At 35.7% G+C, this 23,335-nt stretch overlaps 1 protein-coding gene across 2 annotated transcripts; it reads right to left on the reverse strand.

Moving 5' to 3' along the window:
• Positions 1–3,166: 3,166 nt before the first annotated feature.
• Positions 3,167–15,453, reverse strand: LOC148096938 (scavenger receptor cysteine-rich type 1 protein M130-like). 2 transcript variants are annotated; one of them, XM_087834036.1, is made up of 19 exons: positions 15,393–15,453; positions 14,037–14,357; positions 13,737–13,832; positions 12,920–13,135; positions 12,612–12,803; positions 12,336–12,490; positions 12,006–12,153; positions 11,451–11,759; positions 10,130–10,435; positions 9,547–9,843; positions 8,873–9,175; positions 7,986–8,282; positions 7,454–7,726; positions 5,656–5,822; positions 5,120–5,228; positions 4,719–4,907; positions 4,196–4,288; positions 3,477–3,626; positions 3,167–3,351 (listed from the first exon to the last, which is right to left on the reverse strand). In XM_087834036.1, exons 1-19 carry the CDS (start codon positions 15,451–15,453, stop codon positions 3,167–3,169), a joined length of 3,867 nt encoding a protein of 1,288 aa, XP_087690162.1. The 2 variants fall into 2 exon arrangements, with proteins under 2 accessions (XP_087690162.1, XP_087690163.1); XM_087834037.1 differs by lacking the exons at positions 13,737–13,832; positions 14,037–14,357; positions 15,393–15,453 and having other exon boundaries at positions 4,193–4,288; positions 5,126–5,228; positions 12,920–13,117.
• Positions 15,454–23,335: the final 7,882 nt, after the last annotated feature.

Below are 23,335 nucleotides of genomic sequence, written 5' to 3' on the forward strand. Positions count from 1 at the left end.
GCACAGATAATAGTCAACTATCTGATCATTTGTGACCTTCACTGATGCTTTTTCTGTACTGTGATGAGTTTTAAATCTGGCTGAATAAACCATTCTAGGGATGCACCGATACCACTTTTTTGGAAACGAGTACGAGTACGAGTACGAGTACTTGCATTTCAGTACTCGCCGATACCGAATACTTAATAAAAACATGATTTAAATTTACAGGTAACAGCTTTAGTCCTATAATTTAACAAAAAACAAAACAAACAAACAAGGGACTGGTTTGGAATTAAGAACATTTATTTAAAATGAAAAGCATGTTGTATGCAACATATTACAGAATAAATAATTATGAAAAAAAAATTTAAACAGTGACAGTGCAACTCAAGTATTGTTTTCAGTTTATTGTAAACTCTGCCGCTTTGGACAACACAAGGGGCATTAATAAACATCTTTGCTATTTAGTGCACAATATTTGAATAAACTAACAACATCCACCAACATAGAACTGTGGCAGTCAGTGCAACTGAGGTAGGTATTAACATCAAGTCTAACATGACTCACTTAATGGAGAGAAAAAGTGAGTGGCAGTGAGTTTAAGAAAAGTAGCTTTTCTGCATTATCAGCAGTCAGACTGTTTCTGTTTTCATCTATAATGTGTGACACTGAGCTAAAAAGCCTTTCACTTTCCACACTGCTACATGGGGCTGAGAGGTATTTACTCGTCTGTTTCTCTGTTTAGACGTCTCACTAGCACAGTCACAGCTGGGATGACATCAGAGGCTAGTGCGTCGTAGCTCCTCACTTTTTTAGTTAGTTCCTCAAAGGGGGCGAGGATGGCAACAGTCGTCTCCATAAGAGCCCATTGGTGAGCGGTGAGATAGTCAGGGAGTTCATGCTCGGACACCCTCAGCACTCGCTTTTGCTCAATGAGGGACTGGAGCATGTAATACGTGCTGTTCCAGCGCGTCTGTACGTCCTGCTGCAGTCTCTTTATTGGCTGGTTGAGCTGTCCCTGAATGTCCTCGCGGCGGGAGTAGGCTAAGGCGGAATGTTTAAAATGCCCAACTATTTTCCGTCCCACTGCTATAGCATCAGCTATGCTCCTCTGTGCTAATAAGCATGGGTAAATAAGCGTAGGTAAACTCTTTGTACTCGTTGTTGTGTTGGGATTTTGGTGCTTGATTAAATTACTTGTGTTAAATGCGCTACCTTTTGAGCCTCCTCTGGACAATTTCGCTAAGCACAATTTGCAGTCCGCCTTTGTTTTCGCGTCTTCGTTCACTTTGAAATATTTCCACATGGCTGACTTGTCTCGCCTGCAGTGTTGCCAACTCCTCAGTAAGGAAAATCGCTATTGGTTGTCCTAAAAGTCGCTAGAAGTCGCTAAATGACGTCATCACCTAATTTGCATAATTGGTCATGCTAATGTAATTGTAACCTACGCTGCTGGAGAGAGAAATAACATCGTGGACGAGACATAAAGTGAGCAAAAAACGTCCTAAATGCATTTAGAGTTTATTTAGAACTACAAATTAAATTTCTTTTAGCAATTATTGTTTTTTGTAATGTCACAATTCCAACCCTTCTCCTTTACCTGGGCTTGGACCGGCAAAAGTGACCCGAAATAGGCACTCTGGTGGAGTTACTTTGTGTGTGTGTGTGTTTATAAGTAGTTTTAAACCTGATCCACAAAACAGCATAAGAGTAAAAGAAGAACTGACTGCGTTACAGCACCCGCTGCTTGTTGAGAGTAAAAGCGATATGCGCTTTTACATCTTTTTTAGCGACTTTTTTTAGAAAAAAAAAGTTTTCAGACCCCCTAGCGACTTTTTTTCTAAAAAAAGTCGCTAGGGGGTCTGAAAACTCGCTAAATATAGCGACAAAGTTGCTAAGTTGGCAACACTGCTCGCCTGCCCTTCTCTCAGCTCTGAGCTGCAGCCGGGGCCTGGGGGCGGGCATTCGGGGCCTGTGGGGGGGGGACTCGGCGCCTGTGATTAACCCCTTACATGCCGCTCAAACATAGACAGGTCTCAGACCGTGGTATCGGTCCCCGGTATCGGGGGACTTTTGACGAGTACCAGTACTTTAGAAAATGTGGTATTGAGGCCAGTATCGGTGCATCCCTAAACCATTCCTCTGCAGATGATCAGGTAGCTGTTTTATAACTACTCTAAACCCTTTATAGACTTTATAGACTCTTTATAGACTGCAGTAAAGGTTTATCATATTATCATATTTCTTCATATTAGACAGATATGCATCGCTTTCTGGAGAAGGTCTGGAGAAGTCTGTATCTATTTCAGCTTCAGTTACACCATGATCCCTCCGCAAGGCCTCTGACAGGGATGCTAGATGTGATGTTTACACGAGATATGAGGGGCACTGCTTACAAATTAGTCTCCTTGCTTGTATCGCTGTCTCTCTTCTCAGTGGTCTTCTAATAGCTGCACTAGCCGGTCTGTCAGTGCCTTAGCAATGACCTTATTCATGTTAACATTGGTAGCAAGCAATGACTCTAGCTTTGACCACCAGGAGAAATTATTAAGTTATTACATAGAACATTAAATTGTGTGATAATGAAATTTTATTCAAAATGCTCTGATTCGAAGCATTGATTAAAAAAAAGAAAGAAAGAAAGAAAGAAACAAAAACCTAACCTAAAAGAATGGGACATTTTATTTTCAGTTTTAGAACTTCAGAGACTCTAAAACCGACATCTTATGGATAAAACGGCTTATTGTGCTGTGTATCAAACTATATATAGCATACATAACATACAGTTTGATACTCAACATCTAAACCATTTCCCAAATTCCTGAGTCTCTGAGGCATCACTAGAAGTACTTAAAGGTTCAAACCTAAAAACGTAATAATTATAAAAGATTTAATTATAATAAATGTGACATATGAAACACTGTAAGGATGTTTATAAAAACCTTACATTCAATTATAGGTTTACAAACAAACAAAAAAATAGAAAGATAGAATACTAGTACTTAACATTCTTTTTATATATTATACATTTCAAGTTTTTATCAAAAGACAGATTTTGCTTCTTTTTACACTGAGGTTTTGGGTCAAATTGAATTTTATTGTAGTCATTTAAAATAATATCATTTAAAGAAGGCAAATTTTACATGATCTGATTTTTTAAGTAGGTGCTAAAGCCATATTTGGCTCACCCATCCACATCTGGCTCTAGGTAGTCCTCATCTCTCTCCACCAATCCTGGGGCTGCTGTGTTTAAGTCATCAATTGTTTTGGAGCTGTTGTGAACCTCTGCTGTAGTCTGTGTAGTTTCAGTAATCATACCAATGTCGTCATAACTTTCCTGTGAATCTTCCTCTTCGTAAGTCACCCCATCTGTCACAAAGAAAATCAGATTGCAAATGTTAAACATTGATTAGTCTCACTGATGCCATTTTCAGATTTACCAATACTGACATGTGAAAACACTGTGATAGTGCTAATACTTTCATTATGGACACCTTCATGAACGTTGATGTCTCGGGCAGCAGGAGCAGTCGTGCCTGAGAAGGTCAGGTGTCGAGCCTCATCTGCTTCAATATCCTCATAAGGTAAAGAGGAAACACTTTGCCCATCTTTCTCTGAGATTATTTCCGCCTCTGATCTGACTCCTGAATGAAAAATAACATGAGAACACTTATATAAAAAAAGTTTCCCCCAAAACTCCCACATCTCAGATATGTGCATATTTTTTAATGAAAACTGAACCTTGACTAGTGCAGAAATTTGAAATCTGTTTTATATCTCTGTTTAGGCTCACGCTGAAAGGGAAATTGTGCACCTTTAAGTGGACATCAGAGAAGCAGTAGCTCAAAGCAAGAAGACAACATCGAAAAGTAAAGCCAAATTTAATTCAGGTAAGGTTTTCGTTTCTATAGCCAGAACCTCTCAAGTTGATGATATAGTGCAATTAAGTAGACATAACTTCAATTGGCGTATTAATATGTAATAATGAATAATATTATCAGTGTAAAGTATAACAGTGTTTTAGGTATTACTGCTTCTTAAATGACCACATCATTACCACAACAAAAATGAGTTTTAGTTATGTACACATGTTTAAATGACACTAAAATCTAGACTTTGATTAGGATTAATAACACGAATATGAAAAAACTGAATGAATGAACAAAATAATCAATCAATCAATAAACAAATGAATGAATAAATGACACACTACCATGACTGAGGTCTTCCATCTCATTTTCCTTGTCTATGACATCCTCATATTCCCCACTTTCAAACTCCAGTTCTTTCCCAGGAAGCATTCTTGCTGAAAGATTAATGTATTACACATTAACTGCAGCTGTCTAACCAATGCACTGTGCTATTGAACCAGTGATGTACCAGTGTACCAGGGTACAGCACAAGACAAGGAAAATCGCAACACACGCACAGGTTTGGGTAATTCTACAAGTTCTGTATGTACATTTTCAATCAAGTAAGCAATCTTCGACATTGCTGATGTGCTGCTTGTTCAGTGAGCAACAGTGACTGTGTTATTTAAAATGCTGTCTGAAAAGCACAGAGAAGTCAAAATTCAGTCAGTATGCTGAAAGACTGCCCTCTTGTGGCAAAAAGCCTCCAATGCCTTTTTCTTTAAACTTGGATGATGAGGATGGATCTCATGTTCAGTTTAGTTTTTGATATGTTCTAAGGTAATTTGTTAAAAGAGAAACAAGCCATGTAATAAATATACTCACATGAAACTTTGGACTTCCTGGCTCTCTTGACACAAAATCGTATAAGTACAGAAATCAAAATTATTACAACAAGAAGAAATCCCACACCCACGATAATAGGTGCTATGGATGTAGAAGGAGGTGGTGAGGTTGGTGAGGGTGGTGGGGGTGGTGAGGGTGATGTTGGCGTGGGAGTCGGTTTCACATAGCCTGAAATAAAGCAAAGCCACTTAGGTTTTTCTGGATCCAGTCACAGTGAGAGCTGTAGTTGATTCATCATGTTTATCTGCACCACCTCAAGGTAAGTAAGCTCAGAGTTTATTTTAAAATTAAAAAAAAAAGCCTCTTCTTTGCAAAACATGTGAACGAATATTTCTGAAACCAATAGAACATATTAAGAAAGGATTCATGAATTCTCTTACCGGGACAAATGATTGTAGCTGGAGAAACTTTTACACATGGATGTTTTTTGACAGAGCGCTTGATGTCCATGGTAACATCAATGAACTCCAGTGTTGTTTCTAAGTTGATCTTGAATGAAATTTAAACTTTTCACATTTAGTGATACAACCAGAACAAAAAACACTAAAATATCTCTGGCAGTAAAAAACAGGCCTGACTGAAGCATCAAAGCAACACACAGCAAAATAAGTCACTAGAAGTCCAAACCAAAGGTAGGACAGTCCATTTCTTTTACGCTTCTGCAAATTTTGTGTCAAAAAGTGTCCAGTAAGTTTTTAACTTAAAAAACTTTGAGCATTTTGTATTTAGTCAGCTACACCTCCCATACATTTCTTTCCATTTCATAAACCTAAATAATATAAAAGTCACATTCCAGTCTTCATTATTAGATTTAAATAAGCTGAAACACAGAGCCAGGAAACTGTCCATGATTTTGGTTTGTAGCATACGAGATAAATTAGTGACTGGTTTCAAGAAACAGAATGTAAAGATTTACCTGTTTGTCTTCCGTAGAGATGCTATGGTTTTCTTTCTTAATCTCTTCACAGAGCTTTCTCTCTAACACTGGGGAATGATTAAATGGACAAACTCTTTCCCACTTATCTCGATAATTGACTTCAAGGACACCTCCATATTTTTCAGTAGTGCGGAACTTTACACTTTCTGTAAAAGCAAAGAAACAAGCTCATCCACTTCTGTCTGACAAATATGATGTTAGAGATGGTCTGCTTGAGTTCATAATGTGTTTAAAAAATGAACAAAAATAACTTGTACATTTTTAAAATTTTTGAGATGACTTTTCTAATGAACAAGCCAAATGGTCATTGTTACAGAAACTGGAATAAGTTCCTTAACAGTGGCATAAGCAATTTGAGAATGTCATTGTCATGTTTCCTTTTGCAAAAAACAAAGACCTGTAACAATCACCCCAAGATAATGAATTAAAATACTACTATAGTTAAGACAGGACATACATGTATGTACTGTATATACACTGAAAAAAAGGGATTGGCCAGCTCTTGGATTTATGTAAGCATCTTGCATGTATTTAACACAACTGCCTCATGCTTTAAAGTTAAGTGTAACTATATAGTGTAGAAACTACATGATATGCAGAGAGGGTAGATTAAATTGTTCATATCATGTTCAAGTGAAGTAAGTCAATAATATAGCAATGTTAAATCCCGCGACACTGCACGGGATTTCAGTCTCGCACTCTTTTTTGGTATACCAAAAACAGTAAATTGGGTGGTTGTTACATTAAAAAAGTCTACCTTGTAATTTGAACACAATAATTTCATGTTTTTATGAACGTAATTAAATCATGTAGGATTTGCATGGAATTCAAAAACTTAATTTGTTCTTGTTGAGATGACATGATACAATCTAGTAAGAGTGGTTAGTTGCTGAACTCATGAAATTCACAAGATTTCAAACTGCAGGAAAATCAGTGGAGTTATAAGAGGCAGAGAACTACACACACACACCACGTGCATGCTATTGCTATTTATTGTGGATTAACCTGTCAAGGATAAAAACATAAAAATTCTGCATCAAACACAGGAAATCATAGCTTTCCTGTGTTTCCTAGATTGTTGGCATGGTGGTTAGTGCTGTTGCTTCACAATAAGAAGGTCCTGGGTTCAAATCCACTTTCTGGCTAGTTTGCAGTGGTTTCTCTCTGGGTCTTCTGGTTTCCTCCCACAGTTAAAAGTCATGCAGCTATTAGAGCTAAGTTAATTGATGATTCTAAATTATCCATGAATGTAAGTGTAAATGGTTGTTTGTTTCTATGTGATAGACTGGTGAGCTGTCCAGGGTGTACCCTGCCTCGTAACCTATCACTTCAGGGTTATTTCCCAGCTCTCCTGCAACCCAGAGGATGGTAGTCATTGTAAATCCATTCAATTTTTATGGTAACCAGGATCTAGACTTTGTTGAACATTATGTAATATGAAGACAACATGTAGTATTTAAGTGACCAAGTAGTATTGGGGTAAAAGTTATTGAATAGTGTTGAAATAAAATGACAAAATTGTGAAGGATTAAAATATTCAAAGAGCTCAACTTACTTCATCTGAACATGTTTCAATCGCGTTTTAGAAACACAAAATGCACAGGTTTATTGAATATGAAAAAGTTGTGTTGATTTAACTCAGTTGTTTAAGTTTCTGCCAAAGCAAAACATTTGTGTGCAACAAATGTCCACTATTGAATCAAGTAAATCCAACATGGCCTTTTTTTCAGTGTAGGGATGAGTTTATGGAAAGAGAGGTGTATGGACTCACACTTACCACTACAAGTAATGAACACCACATTTGTGCCACACTGTCCTTTAGTCCTCCTGCACTGGTCAATGATGGAATGGTACTTTTCACAGCTGACATGGTAAAAGTTACCTGAACCCTTTGATGGAGCTTTGGGTTTAATGAAGACAGCATTGCCACAAAGCTTTTCTTGGCAAACTTTGTGTGCATAGGATAGATCCCAGTTACTATCACACACTGGAATGCCATCTATCCTCACTTCCCCACGACAGCCCTGTGAAAGGCTGACATTGGGCTCCTCTGGGAAGGAAAGCAATAAACACTGCAGTCAAGTATTGATAAAGACATAAAGCACTGAGGTAGAAATGATCAGTTAATCGTCTCTGCACTGCAAAGTCAAAATATTCATTTAACACTTTTAGCTTTAGTTTACTTTATCCAGTGTATCTGGAATAATTCTCTTTCACACTCCTTGTGTCTTGTTTCACTCTTCAGTGTTTCCAGTGCAAATGTAAAGTCTGTGATCATTAAAGATCAGTCCTGCTGATATAAATCTTACTTTTGCATTCAATAAAGACTGGCTCCTTCCTTGAGGGTGTGGTTTTATTTTCACATTCCCAAATGCTTCCTGGATTTTCACCACAGCTGAAGCTTTTGTTCCAAAAAGAATCTATTTCAGTTGTTTGGGGGTGTTTTTTATTTGTTGATTGGTATCCACCACAGTCCATATCCTGGCAAAGCTTTTCCTTCTCAGTTTCATTGAAGTTTTCCCTGGAAACAGCACTGAGTCCCTGTCTCCAGTGAACCAACACTGTTCCACTACAGGCCTTTTTGTCAGGTACCATCGTCCTCCATTCTGAGACAGACAAGAGAAATAAAAAGTTCACAAAACATGATGTAACCAACAGGATCTGAATGATATAAATAACACACTCTGCACACAGAAATGACATTATGATCCTTCATCAACTTAAAGTTTTTAAAGTTTAGCTACCCTTCTGACTGCTGTGTAAATAAAATGATTTTATAGAGTGATAACAAAGAGATGACAACTGATGACAGCGATATTTTTATAACCATCAGACTGCACAGGCTAGCTGTTTCCAGCTGATTCCAGACATTAAGTGAGTCAGACTGTGTGGCAGAGCCATACTGGTGACATGGACAACAAGCAGAAAAGAAAAGAGTAAAACTGAGTAGAACAAATATGATTAATGGAGGTGAGGATGTTAACATTCTAACCTTTATTTCACTAAAAGTAACCTTTGAAGGCGAACATGTCAAAGTTTGAACGCAGCATTATTTTTATCTCAACATTTTTCTGAAATACAAACTAATCTCAGTTTGTTTCAATTTCAATTCAGTTTCAAAGCCTTTATTTTAAAATTAGGCCGAAGGAGCAAATAATAATTAAGAAACTGCTGACACAAAGATCATTATACACACCAGAGCATCGGAGGCCACTGTGTTTGCAGGCAGCTGTAGAAGCAATAATACTGCTGCATGCAGATAATGGACTGTTAGCATTTGCAGTGCAGTTTAGATTTGAAATGGCTAATTTATCTGCTGGTGCAGGTCCAAAGTAGGGAAGAGTCTCGACAGCATCACCACATTTAAGCTCCTGACAGATGGTGTTTCGATTGTTAGTGAGAGCATCCTCGCACACAGGGATCCACTTCCCCTCATACTCCACCTCTACGTTTCCAAAACATTTGTAACTGGGAATGCTGAATCTGGGCTTGACACTACCTGAAAGAAATTAGTAATGTTGTCATTTTATTTTTAATTATCCATCATAGTCGTAGTGAAAACATTAAAAGGTAACTTCAGAAAAATTCAAATTTGCTTTAACATTTTTTGATGATTTGATGGAATATTTAAAAACAGATTCATGTTAAAGCAAAAATCAGTCTCTTTTTGTTTTTTAAATTCTGGTATCCTGTAACTTAGTGACAAAAATTCAATAATCCAATAAACTGCAACAATAAAACTGGCACTTTTTTCCAAAGGAGGCAAATTATTTGAAAATGAAACATTCTGCCAAGGAAAGTCACGACATTTATTATATGTTTGCAATCTAAAAATAGTTTTTTTTAAAAAACAAACAAACAATTAATTACCTGAGCAAACAACATAGGCTGGTTTTTGTTTACAGGACTTATCATTGTCCTGGTTTTTGACAAAGATGCTCTGTGTCAGGTCAGTAGTCTGATTTGTCGGGTGTAAACTCTTAAAGAGGATATCACCATCTTTGGGACTATTGTGGGCTTTTATGGGCGTCCCACAGTTCAGCTTTTCACACAGCTTCACAGACTTGTCTTCTGTCCAGGTGTCTGCACACATATCTCCTTCCTTCTCTTCTACATGAATCCTGACTTTTCCCCAGCAGCTGTTTGTCAACCTCATTCCAATATTTCCTGTTGTGACATGAAAAAGTTAAATTTAAGAGGAAACTAGTATCAGCAGATATTTCACAACTTCTTAGACCAAGCTAGGTTTCAGGAAAAAACTGAAAATAGTAGAAACTTGATTGAGAGAAAACAAGGAGGTGAATGTACATCTATGGACATTAAAAGGTAAAGTCTGTTATAAACAAATTGTGTCCTCTGAGTGGATCACATTACAACTAGTGACACAATAAATCGATTCCACAATGACCTTATTCTTAGTTTTATACTTTGACTCATTCACATTTCACATTACCTGAACATTTCACATAGGCAGTAGAATTATGGTGGTCAGGAGGCAGAGGTGTAGTTTGGTTACACTCAAAAAGAGACTTTTCTCTAGATGAGCAATTAAAAGAGTCTTTCCAGACTTTAGTAATCATATCAACTGTAGAGTTTGAAGAAAAGTTAGCAGCGTTCCCACAATGCATCTGCTGACACACTGTGTTTGCAGACTCGTTTTTCCATGTCTCGTTAGACCCAGAGAGCCAGTAGATTTCTCTGCTATGCTCTATCCCCACATGACCAGAACAGGTTCCACTTAAAAACACCACCTTATGACCTGATGGACACAAAGAGAGAAACATGATATGTAGTAAGTAGCTATGCAGGTTGTCTACCTGTTGAAAGGTCAGTGGTTCACAAAGACATAGACACAAAAATAGGAAAGTGGTGTATAGACACATACTTGGTGAAAGAAGCTGAATGGAGATATACCACAGTCTGGGCTTATTTCAGCATAACTAGGTGATTATTCAGGGTCACCTTATTGAGCACTAATTATAAGCTTTATCAAAAAAGGAAGGTTTGAAGCCTAATCTTAAATGTAGACAACGTGCCTGCCTACCAAATCCAAACTGGGAAGTAATTCCACAGAAGAGGGACCTGAAAGCTGAAAGCTCTGCCTTCTATTCCACTTTTAGGAACCACAAGTAGTCTGTAGTCTGAGAGGGAATTTGTTCTAGGGATCCAATGAAGAGAAGCCAATATATCACAAATCTGCTCTCTATTGTTAGTCCATGTCAGTACTCCTGCTGCAGCATTCTGAATCAACTGTTTTTTACTGGTGGCCAATTTAACGTTTACAAGGTTAAAAGGTGCTCAGTTTTATCTCTATTTATAGGCAAAAAATTAGCATTGTCTGTAAGACTTTCATTCCTAAGCATGTAACTGTGCCAAAATAATCTTTTAATTAAATTTTTGTGTAAACAGTCAAGTATTTGAAAGAAAAAAAATGTTAAAACGGAATGAACAATGAAAATTAAATTGTAGGCATGGAAGGACTTTTGAGCCTGAAGGAGCTGTAGGAATAAAAAGAGAAGTTAACTAAGCTGAGCTTTTCTTCTGACTGACATTGATGAATGAAAATGTTGTTTTCCTGGTTTTAACAATTTATCATATTTTAGTATGTCTGCAGCTTTTCCTGTTTTGATCCATCTTCACCAATATCATCTGTGACTTGTTCAGCAACTAAAAGACCAAAGATACAAAAACTCTTCCTTTAAGGAAGGAAACAGTTTTTCTGGCTGATGACACTGAAGGGCAGAGAAATAATAATAAAAAAAAATAACACTCACCCTCACAGGTGATTCCAACTGCTTCCGTTTCCTGATCTGAAAATTGGTTGTTTGATTTTTCTGTTAAACACTCAGATATCTTTGATATCTTCTTATCTCTCGGACACGTTATTGATAGGAAGCTACCAGAACCCTGACTGAATTTTTCAGTTTTGCCTTTTTCCCCACATTGCCGTTGTTTGCAGACAGCTGCTGATTGAGCCTCTGTCCATCCTTTTGCAGGAACTTTCTTCCACTGGCCCTCATGCTTTATCTCCAATCTTCCAGCACATCTTCCAGGACCATCTGCCAGTTTCACCTCCACACTGTCTGTACCACGACAATAAGAGATTTATCAGCCACGAAGCACAAAAAGAATAAATACATTAAATTAAACTCTTACTGGACACATTTTGGAAAAATTTAATCAGAATTTAACAATGTCACAATTTCGTTGAATGAAGTTACAGATTTTCTCTCCCGACAGAGAATTTATTGCAGGATTTAAAATCCCATTATAATAGGAGACAAAGGCCATCAGCAGCCACTCTGTACATTTCCACTGCTGTATCTCACCTGAACACACCACATAAGGTTGGTTTGAACACTGGATATTGTCACCATGCTGAGCCTGACAGTGCCACAGTGAGGACTCGCTGCCTTTGCAGCTCACATGGTCCATTATCCCTCTTGAATTTCGACGTTCGACTTTAGTATAAATCAGCTAGAACAAAGCATTTATGAGTTTATGTTATTTCATTGATAATCATCCGGTATTAATGGTGCACTTTAATACACTTATTACAATAAACCCAGTAGCACTGCTGTATGGACAGTTTCTGATACACTCAGTATCCATGTATCAGAACAACAGGTAACTTATGGTGAGTAAACTTGAACACTCACTTCCCCGCATCCAAGCTCCTTGCAGACCAATTCAGCTTCCTTTTTAGTCCAGGAGGAGGCACACACAGGATTAACTGAACCATTCACTTTAATATTAACTATACCATAGCACTTGCTGTCTTTACCAGAGAGCTTCAGAACTACTTTAACTTCATCTGAGAGAGAGAGAGAGAGAGAGAGAGAGAGAGAGAGAGAGAGAGAGAGAGAGAGCAGTTTTACAGTGTGAAGTGTTTGCTTGGAAGTTGTTTGTGTTGGAATATAGATGTGTTGAATTACCTGTGCATGTCACATTAAGGTTTTTGTTTGTGCTGTTTTTTGGGCTGAGAGAGTTACCACAGTGCATTTGCTGGCACACATCAAAATCAAAGTTGTCCTGTTGAACAGGTGCCCAGTTGTTATTTTCTTCTTTTTCCAGCTGCCCAGAACACACATTTGATGGATTTCCTTTGAGCTGCAGTCTCGTATAACCTGTTCATAAAAACACTTTCTGAATTCACCACCATATTCAATATTTAACAGTTTTTATCACAGCTTTAAAATCGGTTTAAATAATGTGTAAGTGTGTGCGTGTGTCTGTGTGTTACCTTCACATATGACAGAAACAGGTTTGCATGATGCTGAATTGTGCTGTTTGCCATTCACACACTGCCACAGATGATCTGGGTCTGCATTTTTAAAGGCTGAACAATCGAGCTCCATCTTTGATGAGCTTCTTTCACTATCCATCCATTTTAAGGTAAGAATTTCTTTGAATTCACCACACCCGAGATTTTTACACAGAAGATCGGCTTCTTTTTTTTCTTTAAGAGAGAGGAATTATATAATCTTTGTTAATCAAAAATAGTGTAAAACATTTTAAAACGTGATGGAAGTAGTACACCATTAAATAAGAAGAAGAATCTTTCACAGTAGTGGAACTCTTCTGTCCTTTGAAACACAGAAGACATTTGATTGTAGAATGAATCTGATAATTTAGCACAAAGAGATTTTCTTTAGTGTGATACTTTAGTATTTCAGGCTTAACAAGACAATGTTGAAGCTTCTAATTCTGCGACTATAGTGTCTGAATATAAAAGTATCAATGGTGAAAAGCAACTTTCCTTAAGTATCTTTCATTTTTATTTTTGATTGGGATTATACATTAAAATATATCATCATTATTTGTCTTAGTGAAAATCTTCACTGCATGATATTTTAATAAGTAACTTAATTACAATCATTATTGGAAAATATGAGTCAATTAAAATTTAAAACTATCTGACATTAGTTTAGAATTTATTTAACCATAATTGCATTACACTGATCTTAAACGCTGTCTCTAAGTTGCTGTGTATTGTTTACTGCATTTGCATTTTACTGAGAAAACGTGATGTGAATGACATGAATGAATCACACTCTTACCCAATCTGTCTTTACAAAAGTAACCCGATTTGCCATCAATGGAGTACTGGACAGCTCCAGCACATTTGGGTCCATTCAGGCTTATTGTGATATTACCTTGAAGAGCACAATCATAAACCAGCCAAATACAAACACAGACAAAAAACCAACAAACATCACAATCGATCTTATCAAGTCATTTCCAATATAGTTAATGTACCTTAACAACCTTTAGCTAAGAGTCATTGTCACTGAGCTCACTAACAAAGCCCACCACCAACAAAAAAAAAAACAACAGAAACAAAAATCTGAAAAACTTACTTGAACATGTAATTTTTTTCACTGTGAGCTTTGGGTAATGGCTGGAGTTCCAACCAGGATGTTTACATTCCCACAGAGCGCTCTCGTGTCCTTCACACTTCAGTTCATTGAGCCAGATCGGTCTGTCTTCAGAAGGCTTAAGAGTATCTATTACTGAGTTCTCCACAGGTTCCCCACAGTGAGTGCTCTTACAAACCACTTTTTCAGTGTTCTTGCTCCAGAGTGTATCCCCAACAAAGCCCCATATGTTGTTATGGTAGACTTCAAGGTAGCCTTCACATGGGTAGCCTCCTTTGTTTTTTAGAATCAGTTTGTCCTCAGCTAGGAACATTTATACAGCAAAGTATTATTATTATTATTATTATTATTATTATTATTATTATTATTATTATTATTATTATTATTATGATTTGTTTCATGACTTACTTTTGGGAACTGCAAAGGATACAATCTTAAACCTTTGTTCGTGCCATAACATCTGAATACAAGTAAAATAATAATAATAATATTTTTTTGTTTTGTATGCCTTTATGTTTTACTTTATTATTGTAATATATTTAGCAAGATATTTCTAAACACATTGTTTTTGTTCATTAATATTAATATTAATATTCAAACAATTCTTCTTATAAAATTTCTGGGAGGTCGGAATCCAGCCGTCATGGGGAAAGAGGCAGATAACACAGGTCACCAATCTGTTAACATATGGAGAAACTCGTGTTTACACACACAGTTAATTTAGATTTACCAATTAACCTACTGCACGTATGTGTTTGTACTGTGAGAGGAAGTCAGAGTACCCAGAGGTAACCCATGCAGACACAAGGTGGCTGTGCCAGCTCCACACAGAGAGGATTATGCAAAAATCACAATAAAAAAAATGCTTAAAGTGGACCTCAGGCTAGATTGGAACCTGGTATTTTCTTTCACCGCCATGCTTCCCACTATGTTTGTTTATACGTCTTTATAAATAAAAACATACATAGATTTAGCAATGGAAGCTTTTAGCAGCTGAGAATTTTTGGTATTCTGTATTTTGTGTTCACCCCCACAAAAAAGACCAATTTTTACATTAAGCTTTGAAAGATATTGTAGCGATTCCTTATTTAAATAAACACACGTGTAAACAAATACCACTGATTGTTTTCTTTGTTTGAAATCTACATTCTAACTCTTTTAAAGTATTAATATTGTATACTAATTATCAATTAATTAATTAATTAATTATTAATTTCTATAGGTTTTTTTCCCCCGTAAATTTCAAAGACATTTTAAAGACTCATTCGTAATTCAAATTCATAATAATATTTATTACTATTAATAACATCCAGAATTAAAGAAACTAAACGAAATTACCTTGTGAGATCACCAGCTCAACGTGAGCAATGTGAAGAAACAGGAGCAGGAACCACATCATCACCACAGCTCATGACTTGAGAGTGAGACAGACAAATGATGTGCTGGGCTTTATATTGCCGTGGCTTCGCCCACCAAAAAGGAAATGAGCAGCATACACGCCAAAGTCACAAATATCATCTTAGGCTAAAAGAAAACTAACACAAAAGTGCTCTGATTTCATATACAATAACCTTTTCAATTTAAACTCACTATGATGCTGCGACATTGAAAAAATGTTTAAACACATCAACGGTAGAACATACAATAACGTCCATAAGAATGTGAAATTGGTCAACTATTGAGAAAACATAAATTCAATAAAGTTGCATATCAACCTTTTTCAGTAATTCTGATATGTAAGAGCATTATATCCATAAATGCAAAGGCTGCTTTAGGGAACAGCAACTACAGCAATCATCAGGAAAACCAAACATCATCTTAGAGAAATATCAGATTTTTTAGAAACTGGTCATTCCATCTCACATCAGCCAAATTTCTGCTTTAACTTGTCCATTTCACATAAACATTCTATTGCACAAAGTTTGAACATGTAAAACAAGGGCTGTGAAATGTTCCTTTATACATTGAGCCCCTTTCAGGCCATTGTTTGGAACATTTAAATCTGAAACCATATTTGAAGACGAAGATCTCTTCTTTTTCTTTTAGAGAAAAGCCTACAATTTTCACTGATTTTTCTTACACTCAGCATGAATCAGTTTCTGGTACAAATTAGCGTATTTTTTGTTATGGAGACCTGGGTCACTTGTCTCAAATTATGAAATTTTTTAGAACATCTTCTGTTAAACCTTCGACAGTTTTTATGTCAACTGTTGAACATACATAATGATTACTGTTCATTTTTTTAGCTTTTATACTTTCCAAGATACATATTTAAAAAAACATAAATACAAAACAAACAAAAAAAAACCCTTTCGGTCCATTTCTTCACGCATTGTTACAACTATTCTCGATGTAACCGAGGAAATATTTTGCTAAATATATGAATATTTGCCTCTTAGTATAAATTATCTTGAGGGCAGTAGTAGGCAGTATTGTAGGTAGGCAGAATAGGTTTTGAAAATTAAAAATATACACATAATTAACAGAATATGATTTTGAATATTAACTGGAAAATTCAGGTTAGACTATGTACTAATTTATTTATTCATTTTTTGTTTGCATGTGGTGCAGCCTTTGATATTGTGACTATGAATTAAATGTTAAATAATATTCTGTTTTAGCATTATCATGAAATATAACTTTATACTGTTCAAAATTGTGTGAAGTTGTATTTTATTCATGTGTGTTCAAATATGAAACTGCTTGAATTATTGTTTTTTAATATATATATATATATATATATATATATATATATATATATATATATATATATATATATATATATATATAATTTAATTAGCTAACACACAGGCAATACCCAAATACAGATGCCGATCTTTGTCTTTAATATTGAGTAAACATTACCTTTGATTTCAATGTGCAAGAAAAATGCCATGAAAGAGCGTCAACAGGTCTTTTAAAAAATAGATGTGTAAAAAGGTGTTTTATATATGAAGCTAAAATTAACAGTAATTTACATAGACTGTATATTCAAACTTTGAACCATTTTCTTTTTTTAAAAAAATCGGAGGTGGCAGAGAAGACAATATTTACAATTTCTTTATGATTTGAGAGCCCACCCTGTTCTTTAAAATGTAAATTTGCATACATTCAAGTTATTAAATTATTTTCTGAGTTAAACAAGTGTACCATCTGAAAACTCCAATATTTTTTTTCATCCTACTAAATGAGACTTAGAATTTAATATTAAAAAGTATGCTTCATTTTACTGTACTTGGGAAATTCTGCTACTTTTGGAAATTGTCCAAATTTGTCTCTTCTGCACAAAATGCAGAAAATTTGTGTTGAATTTATGTTGAAAGAAAATGACTTATGTATCCCTATATATGTAGCCTTAGGAGAAGTAAATAACTATCCATGCATATCATGATAAGCTGTGAGTACAGTTACTAATGATAATATCCATTCTGATGTTTACAAGTTTTACATTTGAATTTGCTTAAACTGTGGTCCCAGGTGTAAACTGAAAGTATGAGAGAACTGCACAGGGCTGTGGGTTTGTGGCTAGAGACTTTTCAGAGCTGTGACTAACTGCAAAAAATATTCTCAAGTGCACTTTAGTAGCTTGCTAAACTACATTCACCACCAGGGCAACAAAACTCCAGGTGCTACTGGTGGCATTAGACAGAAGAGAAATAAGTCATTAAAGGAGTTATCTGTTTTTTAAGAATTATCTGCTATATGCTGGCTGTCTCAAAGGATCAAAAAACGTCATACTTTCTTATACCGTGCCAAACATGCGAAATGTACAGGATTCTGGGTAAAGTTGGAAGTTGTAACTAATGTGGCTGCAGTAACCTTCATTATAAACCAGTAAACCTCATCCACTCTGGAGGCCTGGCCACCAAGTAGTTGTTTAACTGCCTTTTGTGTAAAATTGGAGGATAATGTTAGGATTAATTGGAAGATATTAGTGTGGCGGCAGGAGTAATAATAGTAGAACAAGAGCCTATGCTTGCCCTTAATGCAGCATGTGTATGGATGCAATCACTGTCATTGTGCCATATGCTGCATGTGCTGGTTGCTGCTGTTACCCCAAGTGTTAGCAACTGCTAACTGATATACTTGTAGCATTAAGATTATTTTTACTTTTTTCAGAAACTGTAGACCACAAGGAGGAACACATTACACACACTTATCATGTCTGTCTCTAATGTTACTGCACTGCTGTGTAAAATTCTTTATTTTGCTTGGAAAGTGGGTGCCATGAAACATGACAAGATGGAGATACGGTATATAAGGCAAAAAGAGAGTATGTAGAATTCTCAAAAGCTTGAAGGTCAATATTTGATATGTCCACCTTTAGTCTTCAACAAATTATGAACTTGTAGTTTCAATATTTAGTGTAGAGAAATAGTTTTCCAGGCTTTTTGAAGGACATACAAAGTTTTTCTTTGATTCGAACCAAGCTCTTCATATTTGGTTTATGGCTCTATAACCCCCTTTTGCCATTGATTTTTACTCTAGTTCTTGTGTACTTTGGCATACCTCAACAGTTTTCTCCCGGTTTCCTTATGGCTTCCTGACAGTCACCCTTCCACTGATTAAACTTTGGTAAACAGTAAAAAGAACAACTGAAGTGGCAGATGCATCAGTCAGGTCACAGATATCAGGTCTTTCCTGGATTTTTTCCTGTCTCCTGATGACATGTGTTTCAGATACTATTCATCTACAATAAATAATTATTTAGGCCTGAAACTTCTTCTCACATAATAGTTCTTTGGGACTTAGAGTGTTGCTGCAGAAATATTGCTTGATGTCTAATAAACTGTTATATTTGTCAATTTTAATTAAATGCAGCCAAAGAAATGGAAACACAGCTAGTAACATGGTGTCTAAATATGCATTTTATGCTCACCTGTATGTTACGTGTGGGCACAGTCGTTCATCTTTTGAGTTAGGTGCCTTTTTTAAGCTTAAATGATTTACAGGTAGTTTAACAAATCAAATAAGTGATCTCAAGGTTCAGAGCTAATACAAATACTATATCTTCCTTTACATTATTTTGCTAGTGTCTAAAAATTAAGACACTAATGCTAATGCAACATAAAATTTTGGCATCAGTTGGTGACTTTTTCAAATATGCATGCCCCCTAAAAAAAAGGGTTGCCTTTATTTATTTATTAATTTATTTTTTAATAAATTGTTGGTGTGAAAATCTGTTTGATCTTACATCTAAGCGTAAGACTCACACAGAGGTGTCTTGACCACATTTACCAGTGATGTGATCAGAAATGAAGCATAACTGACACAACCATGAGCTCCAGTTTGGAGGTAGCTTAACAGAAATGAAGCCACAAACCTCTGGGTTGTATTTTTGAAACCAGAACGTCTATCTAGGCAGGAAACTGTGATCACATACGCTTCTGCTTCAGATATATTCTCAGAAAAATATGAAAGTATCAACTCCTACTGTACCTGTGTTTAAAAGTTGTTGTTTTTTAAATAGATCCTATATTGGGTTTTAATTTGCTTTAAATATTTACTGTGAATATTTGTTCAATATTCGTATGTTTGTATGACATTGAATACAATATTAAAGGGCACGCTAACCAGCAAACAAGACTCTCTGTGTGCACAGCCCCCAACACACTACAGATACACACAGTGTTAAACAAAACTGTGTGACTTTTACACATACCATACATTACCACAAACTGTAGCAACTGCCAGGAACTAATACATTGCTTGGTTTCAAGTATTTCAAAATTAAGAAATCACATGAAAATACAAAAATTAATTAGTGCAGTGATGATGTATATATCTGTGCAAACCTTGATAGAGTCACTTCAGAAGTTACTCAGACATCCTCTTTTACAACATGCATAAAAATCATAAAATGCATTTTCTCTTGTACCAGCCACACCCTGGCCTGATTACTGCCAAACAAGTTCAGTTAAATAAAACCTGTCAACACATCATTCCACAATCTAAAGAAACTCAAGATGAACTGAGAAACAAAGATATTACATATCGGTCTGGAAAGTTTTACACAAATTCCTTTATAAATTTCAGAAGGCTGAGTAGTATAGCTGAATATCATCAGCAAAAAGATGATAAGAAACATCAGGAAACTGCTGTATCATCTGGCCTCAAGAAAGAATGTATATTAAAAACAGAATAGGTCCCAGCATGGAGCCTTGAGGAACTCCACATAGAAGTTCTGTAAATTAAAAGGATAATGGATAACTACATAAGTTACCTCAAATTTCCCAAGACAAGAACAAATCACCATCATCTAAACAAATCAGTCCATGACAAACTCAAAAAAAATGGCATTATCATAAAGATAGTAGAAAATGAATTAATAAGTAAACTGTAAATAACAGAAAAGTACAACAATACTTTTCTGTTGTTTACTGTAGCATTAAATGACTTTTTAGTAGTTTACAATGTCATTAATTTAGTAAATCACACTAAATTAATTACTAAAATTAATTAATTACTGTACTAAATTAATTAAATTTCAGTCACAATTGTGCCGTTACTTGGATTGCAAAGGTTCTTCAGTTATCTGCACACAAGGTGGATAAAAGAAACATTTTCTTTCACCTGAAGTGCCAACTAACACAACTTCGGCTCTTCATGCAAGCATCTGCACAGACAGCATGCTTACACAAAGATAGCCAGGAGCGCAGAATGATGTTAAAGCTGAGTGTGTGCCGACCTACATGTACATGTTTTAACAGTATAATCACTGTGATGAGCCCTTGAGTTAGCAATCAAAGTCTGTTTTGGGCTAAACATTAAAAATGTTACTTACTTACTGTTAAGTACAATTAACTTGTGATTCAGCTTAAATGAGATTTTGTGATTGGTTAAATAATATTAAATTAAAAAAACATGTTTGTTAAGCATTCCTGTTGATGAAGGGGAACATCTGCCAGGTTTGGTTGTGAGTTTACACCTGAAGTTCAGAAACCACTGTTTAAACAACAAGTCAGTTTTGTTATGCAGCACGTTTTATCTCAAGTCATCTTAACGTGCTTTGCATTCAGATAAATGCATTTAAAAACATCTACCCAGAAACCACATCTAACCCAAGCATGTACCCCCCCCCCCAACACACACGCAAACACAGTGTACTGCCTACACGCTCATGCATGCACACAGAGTAAGTAGAGTAAGTAACGATAACACTGAGAAATGTTCTAGAATGCAGATGCAGATATGGAAGCTTTCAGGTCATGTAGGCAGTTTGTTCCACTGAACAGACACCAAACTAATCAATAACATCATCAGTCTGGAGCCCACCACTGATAACTTGAGAGACTTCAGTCTAGAAGCAGGTTTCAAACTTTCTGAAAACATAAACATCAGAGTATTTTTCTTTGGAAGAGGATTAGGGCCACTGGAAAAAACAAACAAACTGGAGACATCTTTAGTTTGGGTTTTTTTTGCTGGGGGGGGGGTGTAATTTTGAGTACATAGTCTCAAAATTATAGTCAAATAGTCAAAAAATTATGGTCAAAATTATAGAAAATAGTCAGAATTTGCCTTTTTTTCTCAGAATTCTGAATTTTTTCCCCCAGTGGCCCTAACCTTTTTCCATATGTCTCTCTGTATAACAATAAAACATCAAATTAAAACAAGACAAATGAAAGCACTGTCAAAGAATAATTATAAATAAGAAATATTATGGTCCAGTGGCTTCATAGCGTAGTATTTGCCTAAAAAGATTTCTAGTTTGATCCCACTAGGAGATCAAATCCCTTTGAACTTAAGTTTTGATTGTTTGATCAGGGACTTTCACACCAGTGACTTGCTGGACGTAATTTTGCAGCTCTAGCAGTGCTCATCCTGTTCCTCCTTGTAGAAAGGAGCAGACACTGACAGCAGTTTATGGCATATTTTCAATGTCAAATTAAACAGTGTCAAAGATTTTACTTCTTACCTAAGGCTGTCAATACATTAAAAAAATAACTAATTAATCATAATTTTCTGTAATTAATCACGATTAAACACTATTACTTGATCAATAGCCTGGCTGCAATTACACTTCAACTTTATATTTAAGCTTGTAACAGACATTTATACAATGTAACGAATTAAATGGAGAATAAACACAAGGAATGTGTGCCTAAATTCCAAGAGAATTTGAATAGTTTTCTTTTTGCACAGGTTCTCTCCTGTGAAATACAACTTTTTTAAAAACCTACATACTAGTAGGTAAGCATATACTAATATATAATATATATATATATTAGAGCTCTCAAACAATTACAATTTTAAATGAGATTCATCACACGTTACTGTGGATTAATTTTGATTAATCACGAATAAATATCATTCATTTTTATTCTATATTAATAACATTTCATTTTGCATGAGCAAACAGACAGAGTAAAAACATTGAACATTTTGAACATTCAAAAAAGCTCTGTAAACATTTATCCACTCTCTCTCAGTCACTCTTAGGGAGGCACTTCAAGTCATTGAGACGAGGAACCAAAGCTATGTAAAGCGTGTGTTCTCAACAGGTCTGCAGTTTGTTGCAATTCACTTGGCAGTTGTGTCAGTCAATATGCCCGAGGTAGACTTACTGAGCCCCCGATGCTCCGTGAGAAGATAACTACTTGGACAAACTGCCCGAAATGCGTTGACAGAAACATTTTAGGGATTTTGAGTCATGCTGCACTCCAGATACATTGATAGTGTTCATTTTTTTTATCGCGTTAATCGTGATGACGCTTAATCTATGTTAACACGTTAATTTTAACAGCACTATTCTTACCACATTAAATTATATATATAGGTATATAGGTAATAATAATTACCTTTATGATGTACAGTATTTAAATAACACAAAGCTCCAGACTTTGATCAATAACATGTTTAAAAATTTTAAAAAATGGAGATAAGAAAAACTGAACAAATTGATCAATTTTACACGTCATATTTGTTTCTCTGTTAATGACACATGGTAAAATGGAGGCAAAAGTGAAATTATGTACCTTCAAGTGGTCAACAGGGAGGAGCAGTAGCATGTTAAATTCAATTCAGTATTATTTATATAGTGTCAAATCACAATAAGGTTTGGCTCAATCACGACTGTGTCAGGGCACTAGGTCTTTGACTCAGCATTTTTAGTTTATTTTGTATACATCATTCTTTCTGTTGCATAATGCAGATGTTCTAAGTTCACATTCATATAGTTTAGCCTGGAGTTTAGTTCTTTTATGTCTGTGAGTTTTTTGTATTTCTTTTTCTTGTCTTTGTGTCATCCCTGTGTCTCCTGTAAGAGTCTGTCATGTCCTCTG

Source organism: Neolamprologus brichardi, chromosome 20, assembly GCF_056152115.1.
Source record: "Neolamprologus brichardi isolate AB-2024 chromosome 20, ASM5615211v1, whole genome shotgun sequence".
Lineage (NCBI taxonomy): Eukaryota > Metazoa > Chordata > Actinopteri > Cichliformes > Cichlidae > Neolamprologus > Neolamprologus brichardi.

Coding starts and splice junctions, on each gene's coding strand:
- LOC148096938 (XM_087834036.1), bottom strand. CDS start 15,453: ATGATGTGGTTCCTGCTCCTGTTTCTTCACATTGCTCACGTTGAGCTG. Junction 13,136..13,736: donor CTTTTGTAAAGACAGATTGG/GTAAGAGTGTGA, acceptor TCTCTCTTAAAG/AAAAAAAAGAAGCCGATCTT. Junction 5,823..7,453: donor GGTGTTCATTACTTGTAGTG/GTAAGTGTGAGT, acceptor TTGCTTTTACAG/AAAGTGTAAAGTTCCGCACT.